The sequence below is a fragment of the Balaenoptera ricei genome, chromosome 21, assembly GCF_028023285.1.
Source record: "Balaenoptera ricei isolate mBalRic1 chromosome 21, mBalRic1.hap2, whole genome shotgun sequence".
NCBI lineage: Eukaryota > Metazoa > Chordata > Mammalia > Artiodactyla > Balaenopteridae > Balaenoptera > Balaenoptera ricei.
Window position 1 is genome coordinate 6,617,383 of NC_082659.1, and position 24,977 is coordinate 6,642,359.

At 41.4% G+C, this 24,977-nt stretch overlaps 1 protein-coding gene and 1 long non-coding RNA gene across 3 annotated transcripts in view; one reads left to right on the forward strand and one right to left on the reverse strand.

The window, feature by feature from the left end:
- AGPAT5 (1-acylglycerol-3-phosphate O-acyltransferase 5) overlaps positions 1 to 21,745 on the reverse strand; it is a 59,126-nt gene extending 37,381 nt beyond the window's left edge. The window contains exons 1-2 of one of the 2 annotated variants that reach the window (XM_059909482.1): positions 21,156 to 21,745; positions 3,537 to 3,606 (exon numbers count right to left, since the gene is read on the reverse strand). In XM_059909482.1, coding sequence (XP_059765465.1) covers positions 3,537 to 3,606; positions 21,156 to 21,374 — 289 coding nt within the window. In that variant the 5' untranslated portion in view covers positions 21,375 to 21,745. The remainder of the gene's footprint in view (positions 1 to 3,536; positions 3,607 to 21,155) is intronic. The other variant, XM_059909481.1, reaches the window with a different exon arrangement.
- A 201-nt stretch (positions 21,746 to 21,946) lies between these two features.
- LOC132356552 (uncharacterized) overlaps positions 21,947 to 24,977 on the forward strand; it is a 134,543-nt gene continuing 131,512 nt past the window's right edge. Inside the window, exon 1 of the long non-coding RNA XR_009499913.1 lies at positions 21,947 to 24,064. This is a non-coding gene — a long non-coding RNA (uncharacterized LOC132356552). The remainder of the gene's footprint in view (positions 24,065 to 24,977) is intronic.

Below are 24,977 nucleotides of genomic sequence, written 5' to 3' on the forward strand. Positions count from 1 at the left end.
TAAATAATCAAGCTAGTGTTATAACTATACCTAATGTAAAAGTAAACAGACTCAGAATAAATTCTGAGAACTTAGCGTACGGTTTCCAGGCTACAGTATATTCTGGAACATATTTGGGATACAAGGCTAAAAACAAGATTTGGTATCTTTTCCGGGAACAATCATTTTTTAAAATGTGGAAGAATTTGAAAATGCAGTTTTATATTAAAACACACAAGGTTATATGGTGGCCTAGGACACATCTTCCAATAACTTTTAAGAGAAAGTGTAAAATTTACAAAGTATGTCATGTTGTAACGAACTGTCCTGGCTATACCCTTAGACTTCTGAAATATTTAGAGGAAAAGTTTTAAGAACTAATTTAGTAGTCAAAAGACACAAGCTTTGTGTCATCAATTTTTGCTACTCAATTATCTTTTTTACTTTTTTAAATTCTCAACTAGGTTTCAGATAGGAGACACTAGACTACAGCTGAGTTACTGACGCCTAAGATGCTAACGTATTACCTTTATAATAACTATTCACATTTTGTGTTCTGGCATGAGATCAAGAAATGCAGCTGTGTAAGAATTCTTCCATGGTGATCCGGCCCAAGCCGTTGTTCCCATTAACTGGGAAGAGAGGAGGGGAGGGCAGTGAGGAGAGGCAGCAAGAGAAGATGACAGCTTTTTCATCTGTGTTATCAGGTAACAACAGCTCCCAACTCCGAAGGGCATAGCGCAGCCTGAAGGAGACCCTGCACGTGAGCCCTCGCCTGACACGGATCCGGCGTGCCCTCGGGATGAGCTGTCGTCATCATCAGCCCTACTGTTCGCTGCCCGTATGAGCCGGGCTCTCTGGGAGATGATGAGCTAGCCTGTGGAAATTGCCTAAAAGCCTTGACCAGTAGACATGACTCACACCTGACCAATAAGGCTCAGAGAGGCTAAGTCATTTGCCCACAGTCACACAGCCTATTGCAGAATAGCCTACGAACCGGGGTCTGACTCCACAGCCCAGGCCTCACCATACATGTTGTTAGTCAAGACAAATGTCACCTAAACCAAGAAAAGGGAACACTTCATGAGATTACAAAGGTACAGAGTGTCCAAAGCAGAGAGTTAAAGAATGCCGAGAGGAAGGAACAGTGGTCACTGCAGGCTTGCTGACTCTGGAGAGAAGTAAGTTAACAGAGACTACGAATGCAGAGACAGCAAGGGCACATCAAGTGAAAACAGGGGACCAGAGGGACGAATTAAAATGCCAATTCTTTGGCATGCCAGGCCAAGAAAAGACTCTTGTACTCTGGCAGGCCTTGTAGAGGGTGAGCAAGGAAGCCTAAGCTGAACAGCAGTCCTTGACATGTTCTTTCTGCTACTGACATTTTCAGATTACTCGGTTGTGGTTTTTAATACCTCAAAAGGATTTTAAAAGGGGTACCTAGACATAACAGGCCAACGGGCCATGTCCCTGGATAAGCTTTAGGGGCCTCTGGAACTTCAAACTCTAGGCAAAGTTTTACGTGCCCATTTTTCTGGGAAAAGGCTACGTATCTTCTATCACATTCTAACTGAAGCCTATAATTCTAAAGTAATTTAAAATCACTAGTTATGTTCCTAAATTATGGATTTTTTAAAGCATTCAAAAAGTAACCTTCTCAACTCCGAACGACGGACTGGTATGGGGCCGGTACTAAAAGTCCAGGCACTCAGAGGTCAGGTGAGAGGACGGGAATGCAGACTGGTTCTCTGTGATGAGACATGTAACGTTTGCACGGCAGCCGTGGGCTGCCTAAGGAGATCACGCTTCCCATTTTACCCTTCCAGGTCCAAACACAGAAGAATTGTGAAAAATCTGTGTCCTTCCAAATGTTTTCCCAGAAGTCCTCAGTCTGCAGTAATGGATATAAAGGCCAACACATAGTAAGCAGACAAATGACAGCAGTGGCTATAATTTTTGTATTATTATTTTTATTACTACTACTCCCGCCTCCAGGAATGTTCAGGGAGTACTTATTCCACAGGTTTGTGCTAGTACCAAAGCTCTGTTAGCAGAACACGATTTCCATTGAAACCTGGAAAAGGAAAGTTGGCATGGAACCTGAACAAGGAATTTTAAGAGAGAATTCTTTAAACAGAAAGAAAACTCTAAATGCAATTCACCAGGGGCTCAATATAAAGGAAATTGGGCTATCATGAGCCACTCCCTGCCCTAGACCCACAAATCCTTTTTATTTGGATATTGGAACCCTGGTAGACACATGCCATCAGCAGCAGAACAGGGAGAGCAAGACTGTGTTAGCAGTAAAAAGCCCGATGTGACTGGAGAAACAGTCAAAATAAAGGAGGAAGTCAGGCTGCTTTATAGGCCAGAGTTAGAAGTAGACCCTGACCACAGGGCTGGTTGCTTTGCTAAAGCCAAAGGTAATTAAATCAAATAGTCTTAGCAGTCCCGGTAATAACGTCAGGGAAATACAGATACATCAAATTCCCGCTCCCCCTTCGGAGCATCAGCTCCTGCCCTAGAAAACCGAGTGTAATCAGTAACAAGGTAAGTTGAGAAAGATGCACCTCAACTTCTTTACCTTTCTTTACCTTCCAGAAGGTATACGTAGTAATAAAAGTAACCCTGAAGAAACACAGCTGACAGGAGGAAGATAAAGGACAGCCACAGGCATTACTGATTTCCCAATCAGGTGTTACCATTCGTCAGCTTGTTTTTAGCTTTGAACTTCTGGGTAGTACATTTTTTAAAGTAATAAAAATAGAATTTAGGAAGTGTGCATCAAAAGCAGTTACAGTTTTGAAAAAATATGAAGTGGGATGTTTCTTGGACTGAATTATTTGGAGAACTAAAAAGTACCTTAACCCCTGTTAATTTCTTAGTTTGGTTACTGTACAAGATGCCGTCATTGGGACAAACTTGGTGAAGGGGTCAATGGACTCTACATACTATTTTTGTAAATCCTTGTGAATCTACAATTATTTCAATATAAAAAGTTTTTTTTAAAGTACCTTGAGCTAATTTAAAGTATATACTGTGCTGTATTGGAGACCAGAGTCCTCTGTCATTCCTCTGATAGAAGAGCAAGCTATAATTAAACCCAAACGTTTGAAGATGCAAAAGGAACTGCAGACATTAGAAATTAATACTGTGTTTAAGGAAATGAGTACTCACAAATCAGTACAACCTTTCTGCAGCTTAACAATCAAAAATATAAAATGTTTATACAGTATGATCCACAAATTCCACTTCCAAAAACAAAACTTAAAAAGGAAGAATACATAGACTATTTAAAGAGATATTCAAAGAAAGAGAAAAAAAGGAAAGAAAATAGCTTATATACACCCAGCAGAGGGAAAAGGAAAATTCATAGCCTTCACATTTCTGATTTTCCAAAAAACTAAAATCACAAAAATACGAGGTCACATATAATATCTGCATTGAAAATTCATGTTTTACCAACAACAACAAATCCATTTAAAAATATCACATTGCTTTGAATTACTTCCCTACTGTGCGTAGAGAAACCTGTTTCATGCAAATGAAATACAAACCTGTGCTTTGATGATTTGCTAAATATATTATATTTTCTTTGTTTTTTGGCAAATCTCCATATAGCAATATCTAAAAGATAAAATAAAGAGAAACATTACTTTGCTATTTTAAAACATGTACTACTGTAACATACAAAATATGACAACGTCAAAAAACTGACAAATACACGATGTCATGAATAGTCCCATCCATGATTAACAACTATTAGACTTCTCTTAGGAGCCTCAGAGACCATGAACAGCACATGCCTATAAAGCAGCTGAGCGCAGGGCAGGTTAATGGTCATAAAGTAAAGCAATGATCAGTATCCTCCTGAGTTTTTACTGACTGCTCACAACATCTGAAACACTGTTCATAAGGTACAGCGTCCTTCAAAGAGCCTACAGTGTAGTGGAAGAGACAGGCGTGCATACAGTAACTGTGAAGAGACATATGCAAATATTATGAAAATCCAGTCTATTTTAAAGAACTGTCAACTGCAGGCAGTAGTAGCATTCATTAGGTGCGATTTCAGCAGAGAAGGTGAAGGAAAGAATGTTCATGAAGAGAGGAACAAAGGAATGGAAGCGGCAGCGTCTGAGGCCAGTAAGGGTGCACCTGGCAGGGTGCCGGCAAACCCAGGCTGCACCTAGAGTCGGTGAGCTGGTGCAGGCGGACCGGAGGGAGATCTGAACCAGAATATGTACAAAGTCTTCTGAATACCAAGCTAAAGATGAGCACTTTATTCTGTAAGTAATGGGGAAACTTGGTCCCATGATTAGGACTCTTTACATCTCTATACAGAGCACAGGGAGCTCAGGATCAGTGACTTCTAGGAAGGGGAAGCTGCACGACAGGGTGGGGTACACAGTAGGCTTCAACTCCAGCTGTCATGTTTCCTTTCTTTAGCTGGGAGGTGGGTACACAGGTGCTCCTTATATGAGTCTTTCTGTAGTTCTCTATGTCTCAAATATTTCATAATAAATTATTTAAAGAAATTGGAAGTATATTTTTAAAGACTTCAAAGGAAATGACTCCTAACAGTGGTATTTTTTTATTCAGGGCGTTTTTGTTTCTGTATCTTATCATCACAGATTATTCAAGATTATGAATTAGTTACAGATCTATCTTTTTAGATAGCCACAGAGATTATCTTCTGATCACGCCACTACTCATTTACATCTTAACAACAGAAAAAAGAAAAAGACATTAAGCCAACTCCTCTGTAGATAAATGGAGCTAGATGACGAAGTTCTGGAGACCAGGGACTCAGACTGAGATTTCTTATCTCTTCCTCAGAAAACTATACAGCGCTACGCAGGTAACATGAGTTTAAATTTCTGCTCAATAATTTTTTATTAAGAAAGCTTATCAGTGCCAAAACAAAAGAGTGAAATCAATAACTTGATCTATGCAGGGTTAAAAAGTGGAGTCCTGGTTTGTGAGCGATCCCCCTTCCTACCAACGAGCCAGAATTGCTTTGAGACCATTGGGTGGAACGCACTGGGTTTAAAGTACTGCAGCTACACGACAGAGCACTTCTGGCTTGACTTCCGTGGATGAGACATTCACAATGAAAGGCTGTGGTTTAACTGATTCAATCTGAATACCACTCTTTGGAGACCTGCCTGTCCCCAGGCTGAAGACAGTACTTGAACCACTAGGAGACTCTCCTTCCCTTTTCTTGCTCTGAGCTTCATTTAGAGACTACAGCCTTTGAAGGTAGATGGCATACAAGCTATTAAAAGGCATTTTTTTTTAGTTTCATTGTGGTAATCATTTCATAATGCATACATATATCAAAACATCACATTGAACACCTTAAATATGTATAATTTTATAATTTTGAAAAATAAACTAAAAATTTAAATAATGGGTGAGCTCCCAGGCCGATCCCCTGCCCTCCAAAACCCCCTCCAGTCTGCGTGGGTCCTGGGGGCATAGGAAGGAGGCAGAGGGGAGAACAGGAGAGGCAAGCAGAAGGGGCCCTCCCAGACCGGAGGAGCAGCAGAGGAGAGGAGGGCGTTTGCCCCGCCCACTCGAGCCCAGGAAGCCTGCTGGGCTCCCAGGTGAGGTCCCCTGCCCTCTGAGACCAGGGGTGGGGGGCACACCCGGGCCCCTTTGTTCCTTGAGCTTAAGCCCCACTGCCCACAGCCCCCAGGGCCTTTTCCAGCCCTGTGGGTCCTGAGCATTGACCCCACCCACCACCCAAACCTTGCCCCTGCTTAGGCCCCGCCCTCCACAGCCAAGGCCTCCCCCCGCCCCCTTTTTTTCTTTTCCCTCCTCCTCATTTTTACTATTGTGGTACTAATGTACCTTCCGGTTGTTGATTCATCTATATTTTTATTTTTATATTCTTCCTAACATATCTGTTAGTTTCCTAGTCTAATTTTATTTTTTACTTTACTATTGTTTTTTTTGTTTTTTGGTTTTTTTTGCTGCCTCAGACACCTTGCAGGATCTTGGTTCACGAGCCCCTTGTCGGGCCGAAGCTCCTGCGGTGGGAGCTCCGAGTCTGAACCACTGGACTAACAGAGAACCTCAGACCCCAGGGAATAGTCATCAGAGTGAGGTCTCACGGAGGTCCTCATCTCAGCACCAAGACCCAGCCCTACCCAACAGCCTACAAACCCCAGTGTTGGAAACCTCAGGCCAAACAACCAGTAAGACAGGAACACAGCCCCACTCCTTAAAAAAAAAAAAAAAAAAAAATGAGATGGCAAAAAAATATGTCACAGATGAAGGAGCAAGGTAAAAACCTACAAGACCAAATAAATGAAGAGGAAATAGGCAATCTACCTGAAAAAGAATTGTAATGATAGTAAAGATGAGTAAAGATAGTAAAGATACCCAGAATCTCCGAAACAGAATGGAGGCATGGATTGAGAAAATACAAGAAATGTTTAACAAAGATCTAGAAAAACTAAAGAACAAACAAACATATGAAGAACACAATAACTGAAATGAAAAATACACTAGAAAGAATCAATAACAGAATAACTGAAACAGAAGACGAACAAGTGAGCTGGAAGACAAAATGGTGGAAATAACTGCCGAGGAGCAGAATAAAGAAAAAAGAATGAAAAGAATTGAAGACTATCTCAGAGACCTCTGGGACAACACTAAATGTGCCAACATTCGAATTATAGGGGTCCCAGAAGAAGAAGAGAAAAAGAAGGATCTGAGAAAATATTTGAAGACATTATAGTTGAAAACGTCCCTAACGTGGGAAAGGAAATAGTCACCCAAGTCCAGGAAGCACAGAGAGTCCCATACAGGATAAACCCTAGGAAAAACACACCAAGACACATATTAATCAAAGTAACAAAAATTAAATTCAAAGAAAAAATATTAAAAGCAGCAAGGGAAAGACAAAAAATAACATACAAAGGAATCCCCATAAGGTTATCAGCTGATTTTTCAGTGGAAACTCTGCAGGCCAGAAGGGAGTGGCAGGATATACTTAAAGTGATGAAAGAGGAAAACCTACAACCAAGATTACTCTACCCAGCAAGGATCTCATTCAGATTCGATGGAGGAGTCAAAAGCTTTTCAGACAAGCAAAAGCTAAGAGAATTCAGCACCACCAAACCAGCTTTACAAGAAATGCTAAAGAAACTTCTCTAAGTGGAAACACAAGAGAAGAAAAAGACTCACAAAAACAAACCCAAAACAACTAAGAAAATGGTAACAGGAGCACACATATTGATAATAACCTTGAATGTAAATGGACTAAATGACCCAACCAAAAGACACAGTCTGGCTGAATGGTTACAAAAACAAGACCTATCTATATGCTGTGTACAAGAGACCCACTTCAGACCTAGGGACACATACAGACTGAAAGTGAGGGGATGGAAAAAGATATTCCATGCAAATGGATATCAAAAGAAAACTGGAATAGCAATAGTCGTATCAGATAAAACAGACTTTAAAATAAAGACCGTTACAAGAGATAAGGAGGGACACTATATAATGATCAAAGGATCAACCCAAGAAGAAGATATAACAATTATAAATGTTTATGCACCCAACATAGGAGCACCTCAATACATAAGGCAAATGCTAACAACCATGAAAGAAGAAATTGACAGTAACACAATAATAGTAGGGGACTTTAACACCCCACTTACACCAATGGACAGATCATCCAAACAGAAAATAAATAAAGAAACACAAGCTTTAAAAGACACAATAGACCATATAGATCTAATTGATATTTAAAGAACATTCCACCCAAAAGTTGCAGAATACACTTTCTTCTCAAGTGCACATGGAACATTCTCCAAGATAGATCACATCCTGGGTCACAAATCAAGCCTTGGAAAATTTAAGAAAACTGAAATCATATCAAGCATCTTTTCTGACCACAATGCTATGAGACTGGAAATCAATTACAGGAAAAAAACTGTAAAAAACAAAAATACATGGAGGCTAAACAGTGCACTACTAAATAACCAAGAGATCACTGAAGAAATCAAAGAAGAAATTAAAAAATACATAGAAAAAAATGACAACGAAACCACGACAACCCAAAACCGATGGGACACAGCAAAAGCAGTTCTAAGAGGGAAGTTCATAGCAATACAATCTCACCTCAAGAAACAAGAAAAGTCTCAAAGAAACAATCTAACCCTACACTTAAAACAACTAGAAAAAGAAGAACAAAGAAAACCCAAAGTCAGTAGAAGGAAAGAAATCATAAAGATCAGAGCAGAAATAAATGAAATAGAAATGAAGAAAACAATAGCAAAGATCAATAAAACTAAAAGCTGGTTCTTTGAGAAGATAAAGCCAGACTCATCAAGAAAAAAAGGGAGAGGACGCAAATCAATCAAATTAGAAATGAAAACAGAGAAATCACACCTGACACTGCAGAAATACAAAGGATTATAAGAGACTACTACAAACAACTGTATGCCAATAAAATGGACAACCACGAAGAAATGGACAAATTCTTGGAAAAGTACAACTTTCCAAGACTGAACCAGGAAGAATTAGAAAATGTAAACAGACCTATCACAAGTAATGAAATTGAAACCGTAATTAAAAATCTTCCAACAAACAGAAGTCCAGGACCAGATGGCTTCACAGGTGAATTCTATCAAACATTTAGAGAAGAGCTAACATCCATCCTTCTCAAACTCTTCCAAAAAATTGCAAAGGGAGAAACACTCCCAAATTCATTTTATGAAGCCACCATTACCCTGCTACCAAAACCAGAAAAAGATATCACAAAAAAAGAAAATTATAGACCAATATCACTGATGAACATAGATGCAAAAATCCTCAACAAAATACTAGCAAACAGAATCCAACAGCACACTGTAAGGCTCATACACCATGATCAAGTGGGATTTATCCCAGGGATGCAAGGATTCTTCAATATACGCAAATCAATCAATGTGATACAGCACACTAACAAATTAAGGAATAAAAACCACACGATCATCTCAATACATGCAGAAAAAACTTCTGACAAAATTCAACACCCATTTATGAAACAAACTCTCCAGAAAATGGGCATAGAGGGAAACTACCTCAACATAATAAAGGCCATGTATGACAAACCCACAGCAAGTATCATACTCAATGGTGAAAAACTGAAAGCATTTCTACTAAGATCAGGAACAAGACAAGGATGTCCACTCTCACCACTCTTATTCAACATAGTTTTGGAAGTCCTAGCCACAGCAATCAGAGGAGAAAAAGAAATAAAAGGAATACAAATTGGAAAAGAAGTAAAACTGTACTGTTTGCCTATGACATGATACTATACATAGAGAATACTAAAAATGCCACCAGAAAACTACTAGAACTAATCAATGAATTTGGTAAGGTTGCAGGATACAAAATTAATGCACAGAAATCTCTAGCATTCCTATACACCAACAACGAAAAATCAGAAGGAGAAATTAAGGAAACACTCCCATTTACCACTGTAACAAAAAGAATAAAATACCTAGGAATAAACCTGCCTAAGGAGGCGAAAGACTTGTACTCAGAAAACTATAAAACACTGAAGAAAGAAATCAAAGATGACATAAACAGATGGAAAAATTTATCATGCTCTTGGATTGGAAGAATCAATATTGTGAAAATGACTATACTACCCAAAGCAATCTACAGGTTCAATGCAATCCCTATCAAACTACCAATGGCATTCTTCACAGAATTAGAACAAAAAAATTAACAATTCGTATGGAAACACAAAAGACCCCGAATAGCCAAAGCAATTTTGAGAAAGAAAAAAGGAGCTGGAGGAATCAGGTTCCCCAACTTCAAGCTATACCAGAAAGCTACAGCAATCAAGACAGTACAGTACTAGCACAAAAACAGAAATATAGATCAGTGGTACAGGATAGAATGGCCAGAGATAAACCCACGTGCATATGGGCACCTAATTTACGACAAAGGAGGCAAGAACATACAGTGGAGAAAAGACAGCCTCTTCAATAAGTGGTGCTGGGAAAACTGGACAGCTACATGTAAAAGAATGAAATTAGAACACTACCTAACACCATACACAAACATAAACCCCAAATGGATTAAAGACTTAAATGTAAGACCAGACACTATAAAACTTTTAGAGGAAAACACTCTGTGACATAAACCACGGCAAGATCTTCTTTGACCCACCTCCTAGAGTAGGAAATAAAAACAAAAATAAACAAATGGGACTTAATTAAACTTAAAAGCTCTTGCACAGCAAAGGAAACCATACACAAGACAAAAAGACAACCTTCAGAATGGGAGAAAACATTTGCAAATGAACAACAAAGGAATAATCTCCAAAATATACAAACAGCTCATGGAGCTCAATATCAAAAAAACAAACAATACAGTTAAAAAATGGGCGGAAGACCTAAATAGACATTTCACCAAGGAAGACATACAGATGGCCAAGAGGCATGTGAAAAGATGCTCAACATCACTAATTATTGGAGAAATGCAAATCAAAACTACAATGAGGTACCACCTCACGCCAGTCAGAATGGCCATTGTCAAAAAATCTAGAAACAATAAATGCTGGAAAGAGTGTGGTGAAAAGGGAACCCTCTTGCACTGTTGGTGGGAATGTAAATTGATACAGCCACTATGGAGAACAGTATGTAGGTTCCTTAAAAAACTAAAAATACAACTACCATATGACCCAGCAATCCCACTACTGGGCATATACCCTGAGAAAACCATAATTGAAAAAGTCATGTACCACAATGTTCACTGCAGCACTATTTACAATAGCCAGGACATGGAACCAACCTAAGTGTCCATCGACAGATGAATGGATAAAGAAGATGTGGCACATATATACAACAGAATATTACTCAGCCATAAAACGAAACGAAATTGAGTTATTTGTAGTGAGGTGGATGGACCCGGAGTCTGTCATACAGAGAGAAGTAAGTCAGAAAAAGAAAAACAAATACCATATGCTAACACATATATATGGAATCTAAAAAAAGATGGTACTGATGAACCTAGTTGCAAGGCAGGAATAAAGAGGTAGACATAGAGAATGGACTTGAGGACATGGGGTGGGAGGGCGAAGCTGGGGCGAAGCGAGAGTAGCATTGACATATACACACTACCGAATGTAAATATTTGGCTGGTGGGAAGCAGCAGCATAGCACAGGGAAGTCGGCTTGGTGCTTTGTGATGACCTAGAGGGGTGGGAAAGGGAGGGTGGGAGGGAGGCTCAAGAGGGAGGGGATATGGGGACGTGTGTATGCATATGGCTGATTCGCTTTGTTGTGCAACAGAAACTAACACAGTACTGTGAAGCAATTATATTCCAATAAAGATCTATTTTTAAAAAATTTAAATAATGGGCATGTTTCACAGGATTTACAGCGTCAATCATACAGAAAACACAGCGCTGAAAACTTTATCTCCTATAAAACCCAATATATCCCACTTTAAAATAAAACAAGCATGGTGAGGGTGAAAAGGAAACCACAAAAATAAGCACAGTCATCTAATGTCATGACAAACAATTCCCAACAATGAATATAATCAGTACACGCATTGCCACCAGAACAATGTTTGGCCACCGTCTAGTCCAGCTCTCTGATTTCACCCTTTAGCAGGCTCAGGCACAGAACAACCAAGTTGCCTTGTTCAGTGACCCACGATCAGTTAACGGCACCACCAGTTTAAGATGCCAGACCCCCACTACTTGGGCTTAGTCCATATACTATATACCACGCCGGCCTTAAAATGCCACAGTTTTCCACTTTGTTTATAGACACAAACATGAACTGAAAAGCTTTGCAGGAGAGCCACCTCTGCAATCCCTGTAAGACTCACTAATTTTCCCCATCCCTAAATGGCTTCCAAACAATCGACATTTTCTATATTTAGCTTATCTCAGTAACAAAGTTAAACATGCCCAGTGTTTAAGAATAGATCTTCAGTGGTTATCTAGAGAAAGTAAGATAAGTAATGAATTCTGGTGGGCAAAACAGATGGGGGAAATGTGAAAGGAACAAAATCTTAATTCCTAGCCATTGAAGGGAAAACAATAAATACATAGTTCATACTTTTAAAGTTTATTTTTCAGTATGCATCTCACTGAAATAAAAGCTATTTCCAATTAAGATGCAAAAGAAGATGGTAAGCCTCTGACATATAATTTAGGATCTCAAAGTAGATATTTGGATTGATTGCCTCTTAAGTTGTTTTCTTTTTAATTTTTCATTATCACCTATTTGGATTTCAACAGAAATAAAAAGTTACAAAGAATAGCCCTTCATATTTAAAAATTTAAAAGCTCTAAAAGCAAAGTAAGTGAAATGATGAACTGCAAATCTTATTGCAATAGACGCAAATTATTAAGTACTTCAAATAAATGTTGATTATCCAAAGAAAGGAATGCATGATTACAATGTTTATGTACCACATATATGCAGTTTTTAAGGCCCTTCACTTAATTTATTTCCCAGGCTTCAAAGAAAAAGCATTTCACTCCAACTTAAAATTATCAAATTTCTTCTGTTCATTGAAGTGAAAAGTTTATTTGCTTTTAAATTTACTAACATGGAGGGCAAGTAAAAGTTTTCATTTAAGGGTACAGATTCTCAAAATACTTAATAAGATAGTTACTACTATCTTACTAACAAGTATAGAATTAATAAGATAACTGTAGTGTTTTCCAAATTCAAAAATTTCATAATAACTTATAAAATACCCCTACAAATAAATTATTAAATGACTCTATGATTACCTAAAAGCCACCTGCGCCCTCTCACTGCAGTCGTCTTAGATCAGCTTTTCCGCTTATTCACCTCCTCACAAAGCCCTCCTGCCTTCTAACCCAGACCCCAGAATTAATCTCTCCCCCTTCTGCATTACAACGAACGCGGTCACGCTGTGCATTCTTATTTCCAACTCACATCACATCCCCCTCAAGGCCCACAGGCTCCTAGGGGCAAGGACTTCATCCTTGTTCTACCCAGAGCCCAGCACTCAGATGCTTTTCAACAGATGTCCACTGCATCAGTAAGCTGCACGTTTATTTTTCACAAGTGGATAAAGCTATACCTCATTTTCAACAGTAAAGAGGTGGGGAATAAACAAATACTTTAAATGCACCAGTGACTTTTTAAAGGCATCATTCTGTGAATCTTCTAGTACATGTATTTCAAATTACAATCACTTTTCGGCAGGTAATTTGTTCCTTCGAACAAGGCATGTGAAAAACATGGCCTTTTGGTTCTTCCTCATTCTCTAAGTAATTTTAAGTCATCATAATTGTTCAAGTTGGGGTTCCTCCATTTTTAAAACACTCATGTAAAGTCCCTCTAGAGAAAAATAACAATGTTCTCTCTTTCATTTTATTAATTCAGTAAAAATGCTCTTTGAATGATTATCTTCATTGGACTGACACACTAGTTACAATTCCGCTTTAGTCAAACAAGCTTGTTTATCTTGCACAAAGCGCCTTTCAGAAGACTTGGATTTAGATGTAGACACTGTCCTCTCACCTGGATCTCATCTTCACCTTGTTTTTAATTTGCTCCCATGATTTGATAAACTACTTGAAGACTCCCTCTTTTGTATCCTGAAAAGAGGTGGTAATCTAAAGTAATCACATGTCTAACACAGTGGACTATCTAACCAACACCGCCATGGGGACATAAAGTACAGCATTCTTCCTCTTCAAGAAAAAAAAAAAAAAATCTTCATTTATCTCAATAAAATTCATTTCCTTTCCACATGCACACTGAAATGTCATTTTTTAAAAAAACTTCTTTCACTGTCCTTAGATACAGATGATGCTGCAGAAGGGGATCAGAACATGCCGCCCCAAAACATGCCACTTTGACATGAGGATTATTTTGAGCTGAGGGCAACTGAGAAGCAGCACACGCAGCTCTCTGCCCTCCCCTTTTCCGCCTAAAGGAGGCCTAAACTTCCCTTTGTAAAGGTGACATTAAAAACACTCGTAAAGCTGTTCCTTCCTAGAGGACCAGGAAGATCAGAGACAGCACCGAGATGAGTCAGCAAACCTTACTTAACAGTCCTTATCTACCATACATTTCCTAGGGACCTTCCCACAATTTACCAGCCCTAGGAGCCCAAACCCACCTTTCCTGCACCTAGCTGTGCCTCCACAGGTTACTGCCTTGGGCTGACTCTAACTGCCTCTTTGCCCTTCTTTTCTGAGAGGGGCCGGTAAAAACCCTAGCGTGTAAAATATTAAACTACGTGTAAAGTATCAACGCCCGGTAAATCTGTGTGCCTCTTCTCCTGCGGATCTGGCCTTGTCAGTTTGATCTGCGGGCCCAGCTACAGACAGCTCTATCTCCTCTATGCACAGCACACCAGTCACTAAGGGCCCGGGCAGAAACACTGGGTTTAAACTGAGCCTCGGACCTGAGCACTAGCCCACCCCCTTACCAACTATGTGAACTGCAGCAGAAGTACCTCACCTCCCCATGCCTAGTTTTCCTTACCTGTAGAGTGAATGTAATAATGGTAACTACTCACCACAGGTGTGGTGAGATAAACGAGACCACGTAAGCTACCTGCCACAACTCCTGGATCATAGGAACTGTCCCCCAAAATGTTAGCTGTTGCTCTTATTATTATTATTATCCAACAAAGTCAGATTGTTTACTCAAAATCGTGTTAAATGATGAATGGATAGGAGAAACACCTATCTAATTTCTCTTCCTTAAAAAAAGGTCTCTGATTATGTACAAATGCAGCCATAAAGAACTGCAGCATAAATAAGTCTGCAGACATAATTTACACTCTATGACGTTTATAATTATTTGAAATGATTTTTAAATGTATTTCTGTGCCAATGAAATATATCATTTCAAGATCAAGTACAAGACTTCTACCGTAATACACACAAAACTATGGTCTTTTTCTGCCCAATTTGAAACCCTTCTCTGAATAGGAAAAGTATGACACCCTTCCAAAACAGTGTTAAAATATAAACATAGTCATTTGTCTAATAATCAGTACACAAAAGTAATTATTATGCAACATTTAAATGGAACCTTACAAATCACAAACCTCCTTTTATACATTCGTCATATCTGTCTCTCTGTATTGTCCTCATTTACAGGGTGTGTTTTTCCTGAGCATCTATGATGTACCAGTCACTGAGCTCAGCACTTTCACATATTACCTCATTTAGTCTTCACAAAATAACATGACAATAAGTATTCCATTTAAGAATGAGAATGCTGAGTTGAAAAGTTGATTTATTCAAGCTGACAGAGAATAGCAAAGAACTAGGAATTACACCCAGGTTTCTCACCCAAGATCCAAAAATCTTTTGACAACAACAAAATTATTATCTGCAAAAATTCCAAATAAAAAATGTCAAATGAGGCTTCCCATATATTAGAAGCTTATATAATTCTTTCACTTTGAACATTAACCACAAGGAGATAAGAAACTCGAGAAAAAATTAAAAACTGACGTAAAATACTTTCCTACAGAAATACAAAGTAAGAATGAGAGCAAAGCAACATGTAAGCACACGAAGAGCTGGCATTCATTGCAACACATCTAACGTGGAAGAATCATTTCCTTATATTCACACACCTCCCCTCAGTTAAGCAACCACTTGCATCCAGTTGTAGTACTCCTGTATTTCCTCAGCTCTTTGCTCATTTTGTCATTTTGTAACATCTCATTATACCTTCAATTTAAATTAAAAAAAAAAAGGGTACTTCCCTGGTGGCGCAATGGTTAAGACTCAGCGCTCCCAATGCAGGGGGCCCGAGTTCGATCCCTGGCTAGGGAACTAGATCCCACATGCATGCCGCAACTAAGGAGCCCATGTGCCACAACTAAGGAGCCCGTGAGCCGCAACTAAAGGAGCCCACGAGCCACAACTAAAGAAACCCACCTGCCGCAACTAAGACCTGGCACAACCAAATAATTAATTAATTAATTAATTAATTAAAAAACCAAAAACTGACCTCTTTCTAACTGCTAAATTGTGTGCTGAGAGTAGAGACTAATTTATCAATGGAAATGCTCGCGCCTCGCATGTGGTTAGCACTTAACGTCACTCCCCTTTCCAGGTACCACCCGCCTCACTTCTTTCTGCTTCCGACTATCACCTACACTCACACACAAACACAGCCCTGTAAACCCCACGCAACACCTGCTTACTTGGGGTTCTCACTGCTACTCCATGCAAAGAAGCAGAGGAAACAAAGTAAACCTTACAGAATTGCTTATCTTTAAACATTGCCAAAAGTACAGGTTTTTACTGACAAGTAAACAAAGGCTTCTCTGCATTGCTAGCTGTTCCAGAATCCCCTCTTTTATAAGGTCTTTGACCTTTTCTCAGTCTTACTTCTGTGGGTAGAGTGCATGTTTTCTCCCCTGTCTATTAAGTAAAGAAAGCAAACTGACTCACTCCACCTGTTGACCCTGTTAGACCAAAACTTGTCAACTAGAGGGCCATCCAAGAGCCCCACGCCTTGAAAGTGAGATTCTCACCCACATTTCCGCAGAAACACAGATCACTATTCCCTGCAGAGTGCTCTGCCCTTTCGTTAAAAGGGAACAATCAAGTCAAGTCACTCTCCCCTTTACTGCCACCTCCATGGGGCTACAGTCTTGTAAAGGGGATAATACCTACATTAAGATATGCTAATGCTATGTTAATATTACATACAAGTGATCCTGACATGGAGATGGGGTGAGATCATGACAGATGAGGAAAAGTTGCCCGAGCTGGAAGGAAGTATACAGAGAAGAGCAGTCCAAAAGCACATTCTGGAGAATGCACTGGTAATTTAGGGGAGGGACTGGTGAGGAAGCAGTAGCTGGGCGACAGTGAAACCAATGAATGCAAAAGCCGGCCAGGGCAGAATTCAGACAGCCTTGAATGCCATGCTTAGGGGTCTTCATCTTCATTCAGTTCTCAGCTGAGAACCTCTTTTCCCTTAACACACCACGCTACTCCTGCTTGAAGCAGAAGCTCACAGTGGTTCATAACAACTGATACGGCCTTCTTGAATAACCAGCAGTCACATTCCCTTTGTATCACAAAGCTAGTAAACACAAAAACTCCACTTGCAGTATTATCCTCTACTCTGTTTGCCAGTGTTTCTCCTAGAAGGCACACCTTGAGAGCGGGGCTGTGCTCTCAACAAATATAACCACACCACCTAGCAAAGCATCTTTGGAAAACGGACCCTGAAGCTAGACTGCCTTGGACTAAATCCTGGCTTGACCATTACAAGCGTGAACTCCGTGTGCCTTAGTTCTCTAATCCGTAAAGTGGGAAAAACAGTGCCTATCTGGTAAGGATGAAATGACTCACGTAAGACAACAGTACCTGGCACACGGTCAGCGCTCACTAAATGCTAGGTGTGTTGCTAACTCCATCCTCTCCTTTCCACTCCGTATCCTATTACAAAGCTCCATCAGCCACCTTAAAATACTTCTGGGATTCTTTCCATTCTCTCCATGCCCACTCTTTCCACGACTCTGACCATCATCTCGCAGCTAGATTACTACAATACTTCCCAAACTGGCCCTTTTCAGAGCTCAACGCATATGCCACTTGCTCAGGGACGTTTCCCCAAACCCCCAACCTCTACCCACTAGGTTAACAAAGTCACAGAGTACAGTGCCTTTTAACTTTCTTCTTATTTTTTGTGTCCCACTGGAATGTGAGATCCACGAGGGCAGGACCTTGTCTGTGTTTTTCTTCATTCCATCCCATACAGTCCAGCACAGGATCTGGCATTCAGGGCACACTCCAATACCAGATGAATGAATAAAGGGTGGGCTCTGAGACGTTACTACTTAGTTTTGGATTGTCTAACTACTAATACTAACCTCTGTTTAAAAAACCATAATAACATGAGACAATATTAAAGGAAAAATTAACTTAGAATTCCATTGAAGAAGAACCCACTCTCAGTGTCTTCAGTTCTACAAAATTAGACAAATTTACGAAAGAGGGAAAGTAAACTGGGTATAGAGAGTCATATTTTCTTTTTTTTTCTTTTTTTTTTTTTGAGAGTCATATTTTCTTTTGCTTTCCGTAACAATGGCACAGATGTGTCCCCATAGGTTATGGTATATTTAGTGCTACTATAAAACCCACCCAAGAAGTTAATTTAATGGAGGAGTCTTCCCACAATTCATACATTTATATAAAAGCTCTTGGCAGAAATCCAAAGTTACACACCAAACTGTTGCAGGCCTAGGCGAGGTGTGTGTAGGTAAGGGGAACTTTTAACTTTCTCAAAATATTTTTGCAGTGTTTGAATATTTTATTGCACCTGTGACTCATAACAGAAAAATAAGGTATTTTTAAAAAATCTTATACAAATGCAACCTAAAATAACTGTCTTGCTCACAGCCCAGGATTTACATTTATAGAAAGTATAAAAACAAGGTTCTAATTACATTTCTCTAAGATTTTCTTATAAGTCTGTCCCCTGGCCAGACTTAAATTGTGTTAGACTGGAATCATATTTGATTGAGAAATGTTTAATTTCCTCTTAAAGGTTCGTGTCATTCTACTTAAGCAAACCCAGAAGCACATCCAGATCTTCCTGGCTCTGTTACTCCCAGTTAAACTGTAGAAAGGTCTTTAATGGTTTCAACATGAATGATAAATAAGCAGAGAAAAAAAAATTAAGGATACAAGCAACAATTTATATTCTATCTAGAACTACTGATATTTGAGAAGAATCTGGGCAACATTTTAGCAGAAATGCAGAAAGAATCCAGACTTGAAAAAAAGGTGTTTGACTTGTAAGGTCCCTTCTCTGATTCTAAATAAACATGTTTCATTCAAACACAATAGTTTAGCTGCTTTTACAACAAGATACAGAATACAAATTTAACTCATTAAGAGTTTAGGACTATTTTTGAGGACACAGTGCTACCAAAGGAAAGAACTAGTTATAAATGGCCTCTAGACATGAAGGCCTTGAGGGTTTCTGAGGAAATTGAAACAATCTTTCAAGTAAACATATGAATTATTAGAGAAGTTAAGGGTATTCTAACTGAACACATTATATAAACGTTATTCTCCCAGTGTTATTTGAACTAATTTATACTTGAAGCAGGTCAGCTGAAAAACTAAATTTATTTTTTATCAAATTTTACTTTTGATTGTTATAATGTATCATGTTAGCATTTGGGGAAGTGGGGATTAGCAGACAGAGCCATTAGTGTAAAATATATTTTAAAGTACTGATTTAAGCAGGAAGAAAATGGTGACTAAAATATTTGGAGGGTGTTAATGAGGAGGCATGTTGCATATGCCTAGAAATAAATATCACTGGATATTTTGGCCTGCAAATATCAATGATCAGTTTTTGGTGTATTCCAGAAGAAGGACAGGAAAGAGCAACAAAAAAATTTTTTTTTAATAAACAAAGAAAAATGAATTCTGACATTTAGAAGATTATCACTGGATACTGGTGCTTCATGTATTTATAAAAGGATGTCTGATGGTCCTCAAACATAATTCAAAATTTCATTTCACGCAGGTCCCTTGATGAAGTTTGTTAGGAATCCTAGAACTGAGTGTCCGCTGGTCATCATCAGATTAGACTTTTTAAAAACCATGTGCTGAGAACTCAAACAACAAATTGGAGGTCTATACTAAACAGATATAAGGTAAGATATACAATTTGAGAAATACTGTGAAATTTTACAGTCATTTTTTAAAAATAAGAAACTTGCTAAACACAAATAACTTCAATGGTATATGTTACATTGCATGGGACATATTACATGCTTTTAACGAAAAATTTAAAACCTGCCATAGGTAGAATTATTTTTCTAAGAGGTAAATGACTGTCGTATATTCTGATCCTGTATCCTAGCCCAGGCCAGTTGTCATATGATGTGAAATTAAATACTCACCATGATAAAACCATACATTTAGACAAACGTGGTGAGGTAAGAACAGAGTGGGGAAATGACTGGTCTGAATTCGTGAAAATTTTAAATGTGGCCCACTGTAAAAGTCAATGATCAGGAAACCAGTATCTGGAAAAGCGATCTTTCTTTCTTTCCTAGGAAACACTTATAGATACTGATTTAAACACAGTCCCTGGCTTCTAGTTCTCTTCCCCCAAACCTCCAACTACGGGAAACTCATAGAGTCATCAGGAATCAACAGCAATGCAACTACAAATTTAATAGTAGCTGGTGGACAAAAGGGTGAAAGCAGCTGCTCTAAGGGGGAAAAAAAAAAAGACAAAAAGACAAAATGATGCCATCCCATTCACTCCAACCCACCCCCACCAAGAAAAGAAAAGACGAGGACTAACTGAATATAAGGAAAACCAAGAATTAAGCTCTCTCTCTCTTTTTTTTTTTTTCAAATTGGGGAACAGAAGGAAAACACAACTGTTATTTCTGTGTAAGAGACTTCAAATCATTAAATGGAGTTAAAAGGGCCTTCTACTTTTGTTTGTTTTACAAATTTAATCTACAAATCCAATCTCTACAGAGAAAGAAAATAACAGAAAGTAAGCAGACAAAAGATTAGCCACACATATAAGCCTAGTCAAAGTTGGCAAGAATTTTATCTCCGGTAAGGCTTCTACAGTAACAAATGGATTAATTTCCTTGCCCAGCTTTCACTTGTACTGGGGAAGAATGCAAAACAAAGTTGTACTTCTCGCCCAAACAGTAACATCAATCTGTTTCAAGAGAAGGTCTCCGACTTTTAAAAGCGCACTGTTGAGTTCCACCATTACCATCTTCCTAGACCAAGCGCCAGAAGCTGTCAACTGCTTGCCCTATTTAAACGTTCATCTGCACCTACCTCTCCCAGCACCCAGACAGACAGTTGCAAGAGAGGGGGAGGCCGGGCGGTGGATCCCACTTGGGGCCGCAGAGCAGCGCTACCGCAGCTACCTAGTAATCCTGGAGTACCCGCAAGGAAGCACCTGGCCAAACCCCAAGCGAGAACGTGAAACTGCCCCCACGGTGGGAGGACGGCGTAATGGCACGTGTTCCCGGGGCCGGATCTGCCCGCCAGGGCGGAGCGAGCCTACACTAGCTGGACGGACGCTGGGTGGGTGGCAGCTGGGAGATGCGCCTGCGACCCCCCGGGACCCCAGACGCAGGGAGGAGCGGCAGGTGCGGCGGGCGGGCCCGGAGGGCGGGCGGGGCCTCACCTGCACGCCGGTGTAGTTCTCGAAGAAGAAGAGCACCATGCTCTGATAGATGCAGTAGAGCCGGTCGTCCACCGCCTGGTAGAAGCGCGAGGGCAGGAAGGCGGAGAGCAGCCGCCAGGCCCCCCAGGCCAGCACGTAGGTGGGAGCCGTGCCCAGGAGCACGGCGGCCGGCAGCACGCAGCACATCGAGTACATGTGGAGCACCAGGGACAGCAGCATCTTCCCGGCTCCGCACGCGGAAGGCTCCGCCGGCTCTTCCCCGCCCCGCCGCCGCCGGCCGCCCGGCGGCCCTCAGTCGGCGGCCAATCACCGGGCTGGGCCGGGCCCCGCCGCCGCCCCCTCACCTCGCCGGGCCGCCGGCCGCCCCTGAGACGCCCAGCCCGCGCCGGATCCGGCCTCCGCCCCCAGCCGCATGGGCCGCGCCGCCGCTGCACGGTGGGCGGGCTGGCGAGTGAGGGGCCCGGCGCGCTGCTCCCGGCCGCGGGGCAAGGGGAAGCCGCGGCCCTCGGGGGATCGAGAGCTCAGGATCACTCACACCCCATGACCCTCGCCCGTCACCCTATGCCCCTGCCGGGGGCGGGGCTCCGCGCCAACAACACGACTCCTGATTGGCCGCTCGTTACCATAGTCCCCCTCCGGGGGCGGGGCTCAGCGGCAAGAACTCGTCTCCCGATTGGTCGAGTGCTGCTGACAGTTGACGCTCAACTGCCGCCCGGACGCGTGGACTGCCCGCTCTGGCTACTGCGCATGCTCCAAAGCTTGCCCCGCCCCCCCCACCCCCCACAAGGGAAGCGGCGACTTCCGGGCGGAGCTGGTTGAAGGTGGGTGTTAGTCGAGGAAGGGCCCGGGCGGCCTTGTGCCCCTCGGTCCAGCTCTGGGCGCAGATTGGCTTGAGGGAACGCCCCACCTCCTGCTTGCACACCTGAGGGCCCCTGGACCCCGGGATGCGCCCTTAAGCCGAGATGTCCCCTTCCGTGGGGCGCACCGGTGACCCGCGGTGCCTCGCAGGTGCTGCAGACCGTGGCTTCGGGCGGCTAAGAGGACTCCTGCAGGCAACAGGGACTTGTCAGGCCTGCTGTGGGAAGGCCCGCAGTGACAGCAGCGCGATAAGCGCTGTCAGGGCGTTAGCCCTGGGTTATCGGGCCGGGCTCACCTTCCTCTTCAAGGTGGCTCTCACCCCCTCCGCCTTCCCGGCTTCCTCCTCTTCTCCCAGCCGGGTGCACAGGACCCCCTCTCCTGCCCTTCACTCGCCCACCAGCATGCTTCCGAGTCAGGTCCCTGCCTTCCCATCACTACAAGTTTACGCACAGCCGGACAGCTTTTTTACAAGGTTCTTGACACACTTTTATTTTATCAGGCCTTATCAAATTCACTCCTGCTTCACTTCGCCAGGCCGGGCTCTTTAACTTCTTTCTGGTAGTTTAGGATAAGCCTCAGTTTTTGAGTAGTTCTTGAAGGTACTTGAGTGCACATGTGGGATAAAGTACTAACCTACTTCTATGACCTTCACAAAAATCTAGGAAATCAGGGCAGCCGTTTTATTGATGTAAAAACAGACTCTGAGGCCTTCTGAATCCTTCTACTGCCCTTTGGCTACAGTGAGTGTGGTTTACTGTGTAATCCTTTCCAGGGATAGTTGCACTTCAGAAGACTGCCGAATGCTTTAAGTGAAAAAAAAAAAAAATATTCTTTTTTTTTTTTGCCTGAATGCAAGCCTGTGGTGTAGCTTTATGCAGGAAGGCATTTTAGCGGAAAATTCTAATCAGGGCCAGGACGGTGGCTACTCGATTTGACTATCTCTACATGATTGACATCATGTAACGTGATTGGTAAACGGTGACCTTGAGGGACAAATCCAGGTGAATAGAGATTGCTCAAGGAACAATTATTTGGACAGGTATATTGCCGACAGGAAGCATTGAACACTAAAAAGATTTTCAACGCGGTTTCCCCTCTTCCTGTGGAAAGTAATGCCCTGTGAGAACTAGACTCATTCCGGAGGGAAAAAGTCATGGGTACGAATACTGTGCACAGATGCTGCTTACGCTTCCTTTAAATAACTGAGACCAGACAGCCCTACAATTCGGAAAATGTATGAAGAGATAAAGCTGGTTCAGTGTTAATGTTACAGTCTGTACACATGCAGTCAGTAAATGTTGTGATATGTGTAAGTATGTTACTTCCTGTGAATTACCCCCATATTACTGTTAGTCACCCGGTTGTAAAGTTTTGTGCCCGGTTCTGACATGGGGACACTGAGCACGTGAGCCTCTCTTGTCCCCTGTTTATATCCAAACCCAGCCCGACACACTCAGTTATCCCCTGTGCTGTTCAGCCTCCTCTGTCCCTGCTGGTCACAGATTTACCCTCCTTTCTGCCTTCCCCTCTCTTAAGCTGTACTCAGCCCACACCCTCTGCCTCTACTTCCTTACGGTGTACATTTTTTAACCCCTTGCAGTCTGACTTCCTTTTCCACCTCTCTACTGAAACGGTTCCTTGTAAAGAGCGCGTCTAACCCAGCTTGCATACAGTGGCTCTGGGATATAACAGTGAGAAGACTGATTGCATTTAGCAGGGACAGGTGTGGGGTGAGCTTTACGTAAAGGGGGATATTCGGGATACCATGGGGACGTATACCGAGGAGATCTCATTTAGTCGGGGCACATAGAAGGCTTCTCAGGTAGAGAGAGATTTGAGATGAAGTTTGAGGGTGGAGTTAGGTGAGAGCTAGAGAAGGGAAGGAAGACGAGAGCCTTCCAAGTGAGAACAGCGAGTCGGAAGGACTGAAGCCGAGAGCCCACAGGTTCTCAAGGCTGCAGAGGCCTGTGTGCAGCATGGTAATGAGGCGCTCTTCTCTTTTTTTATCCAGATGCCCCCCTAGAAGTATGCTGTGTATTTCCCTCACATTTGTAAGTTAATATCTAAAATTATTATTATTATTTTTAATTTTATTTATTTATTTATTTATTTATGGCTGTGTTGGGTCTTCGTTTCTGTGCGAGGGCTCTCTCTAGTTGCGGCGAGCGGGGGCCACTCTTCATCGCGGTGCGCGGGCCTCTCACTATCGTGGCCTCTCTTGTTGCGGAGCACAGGCTCCAGACGCGCAGGCTCAGTAATTGTGGCTCACGGGCCTAATTGCTCCGCGGCATGTGGGATCTTCCCAGACCAGGGCTCGAACCCGTGTCCCCTGCATTGGCAGGCAGATTCTCAACCACTGCGCCACCAGGGAAGCCCTAAAATTATTTTTATCATAAGTTTAATTAGTTAAAAAAGAAATAAGTTCTGATGAGTTGTAAATGAAATTTTAAAATAAAATTAATTACAGAATTAAAAAATAGTTAAAATAAACTTACAGAAATCTTTTAAGTGGACCCCATGGGTTATAAGTACCGTAGTGATTTAATACCACCATTCTCCATTTAAAAAAGATTTTTACCAGTTAGAATTTTACATTGATCCTTGGTCTCCTTGAAAACATTTTCATTCCACTTCTGCCACATAATTTTATCTTAATGGAATATATTTTATGCTTCCAAGTCTTTTATTGATCAGACTATGTCATCAGGGTCCCAAGAGTTAAAATTTCTTCTGGATTGAGCTATGACTGTTGTTAGCAATATACAATTTAATCAATGTATATCACAAAATCTGATTATTGTAAATAAAGTTAAAGTTTGATTGGAAATGCTTGTCTTAATGGTACCTTAATTGAAAGAAATTGGCGAATTATCCTTTGGTGTCCTAAAGTTATTACACCTTTCCCACCTCACTGCAGAACAGTGTGGTAAGATTGGGGGCTGGGGAGCAAGTGGGCAGGACGCT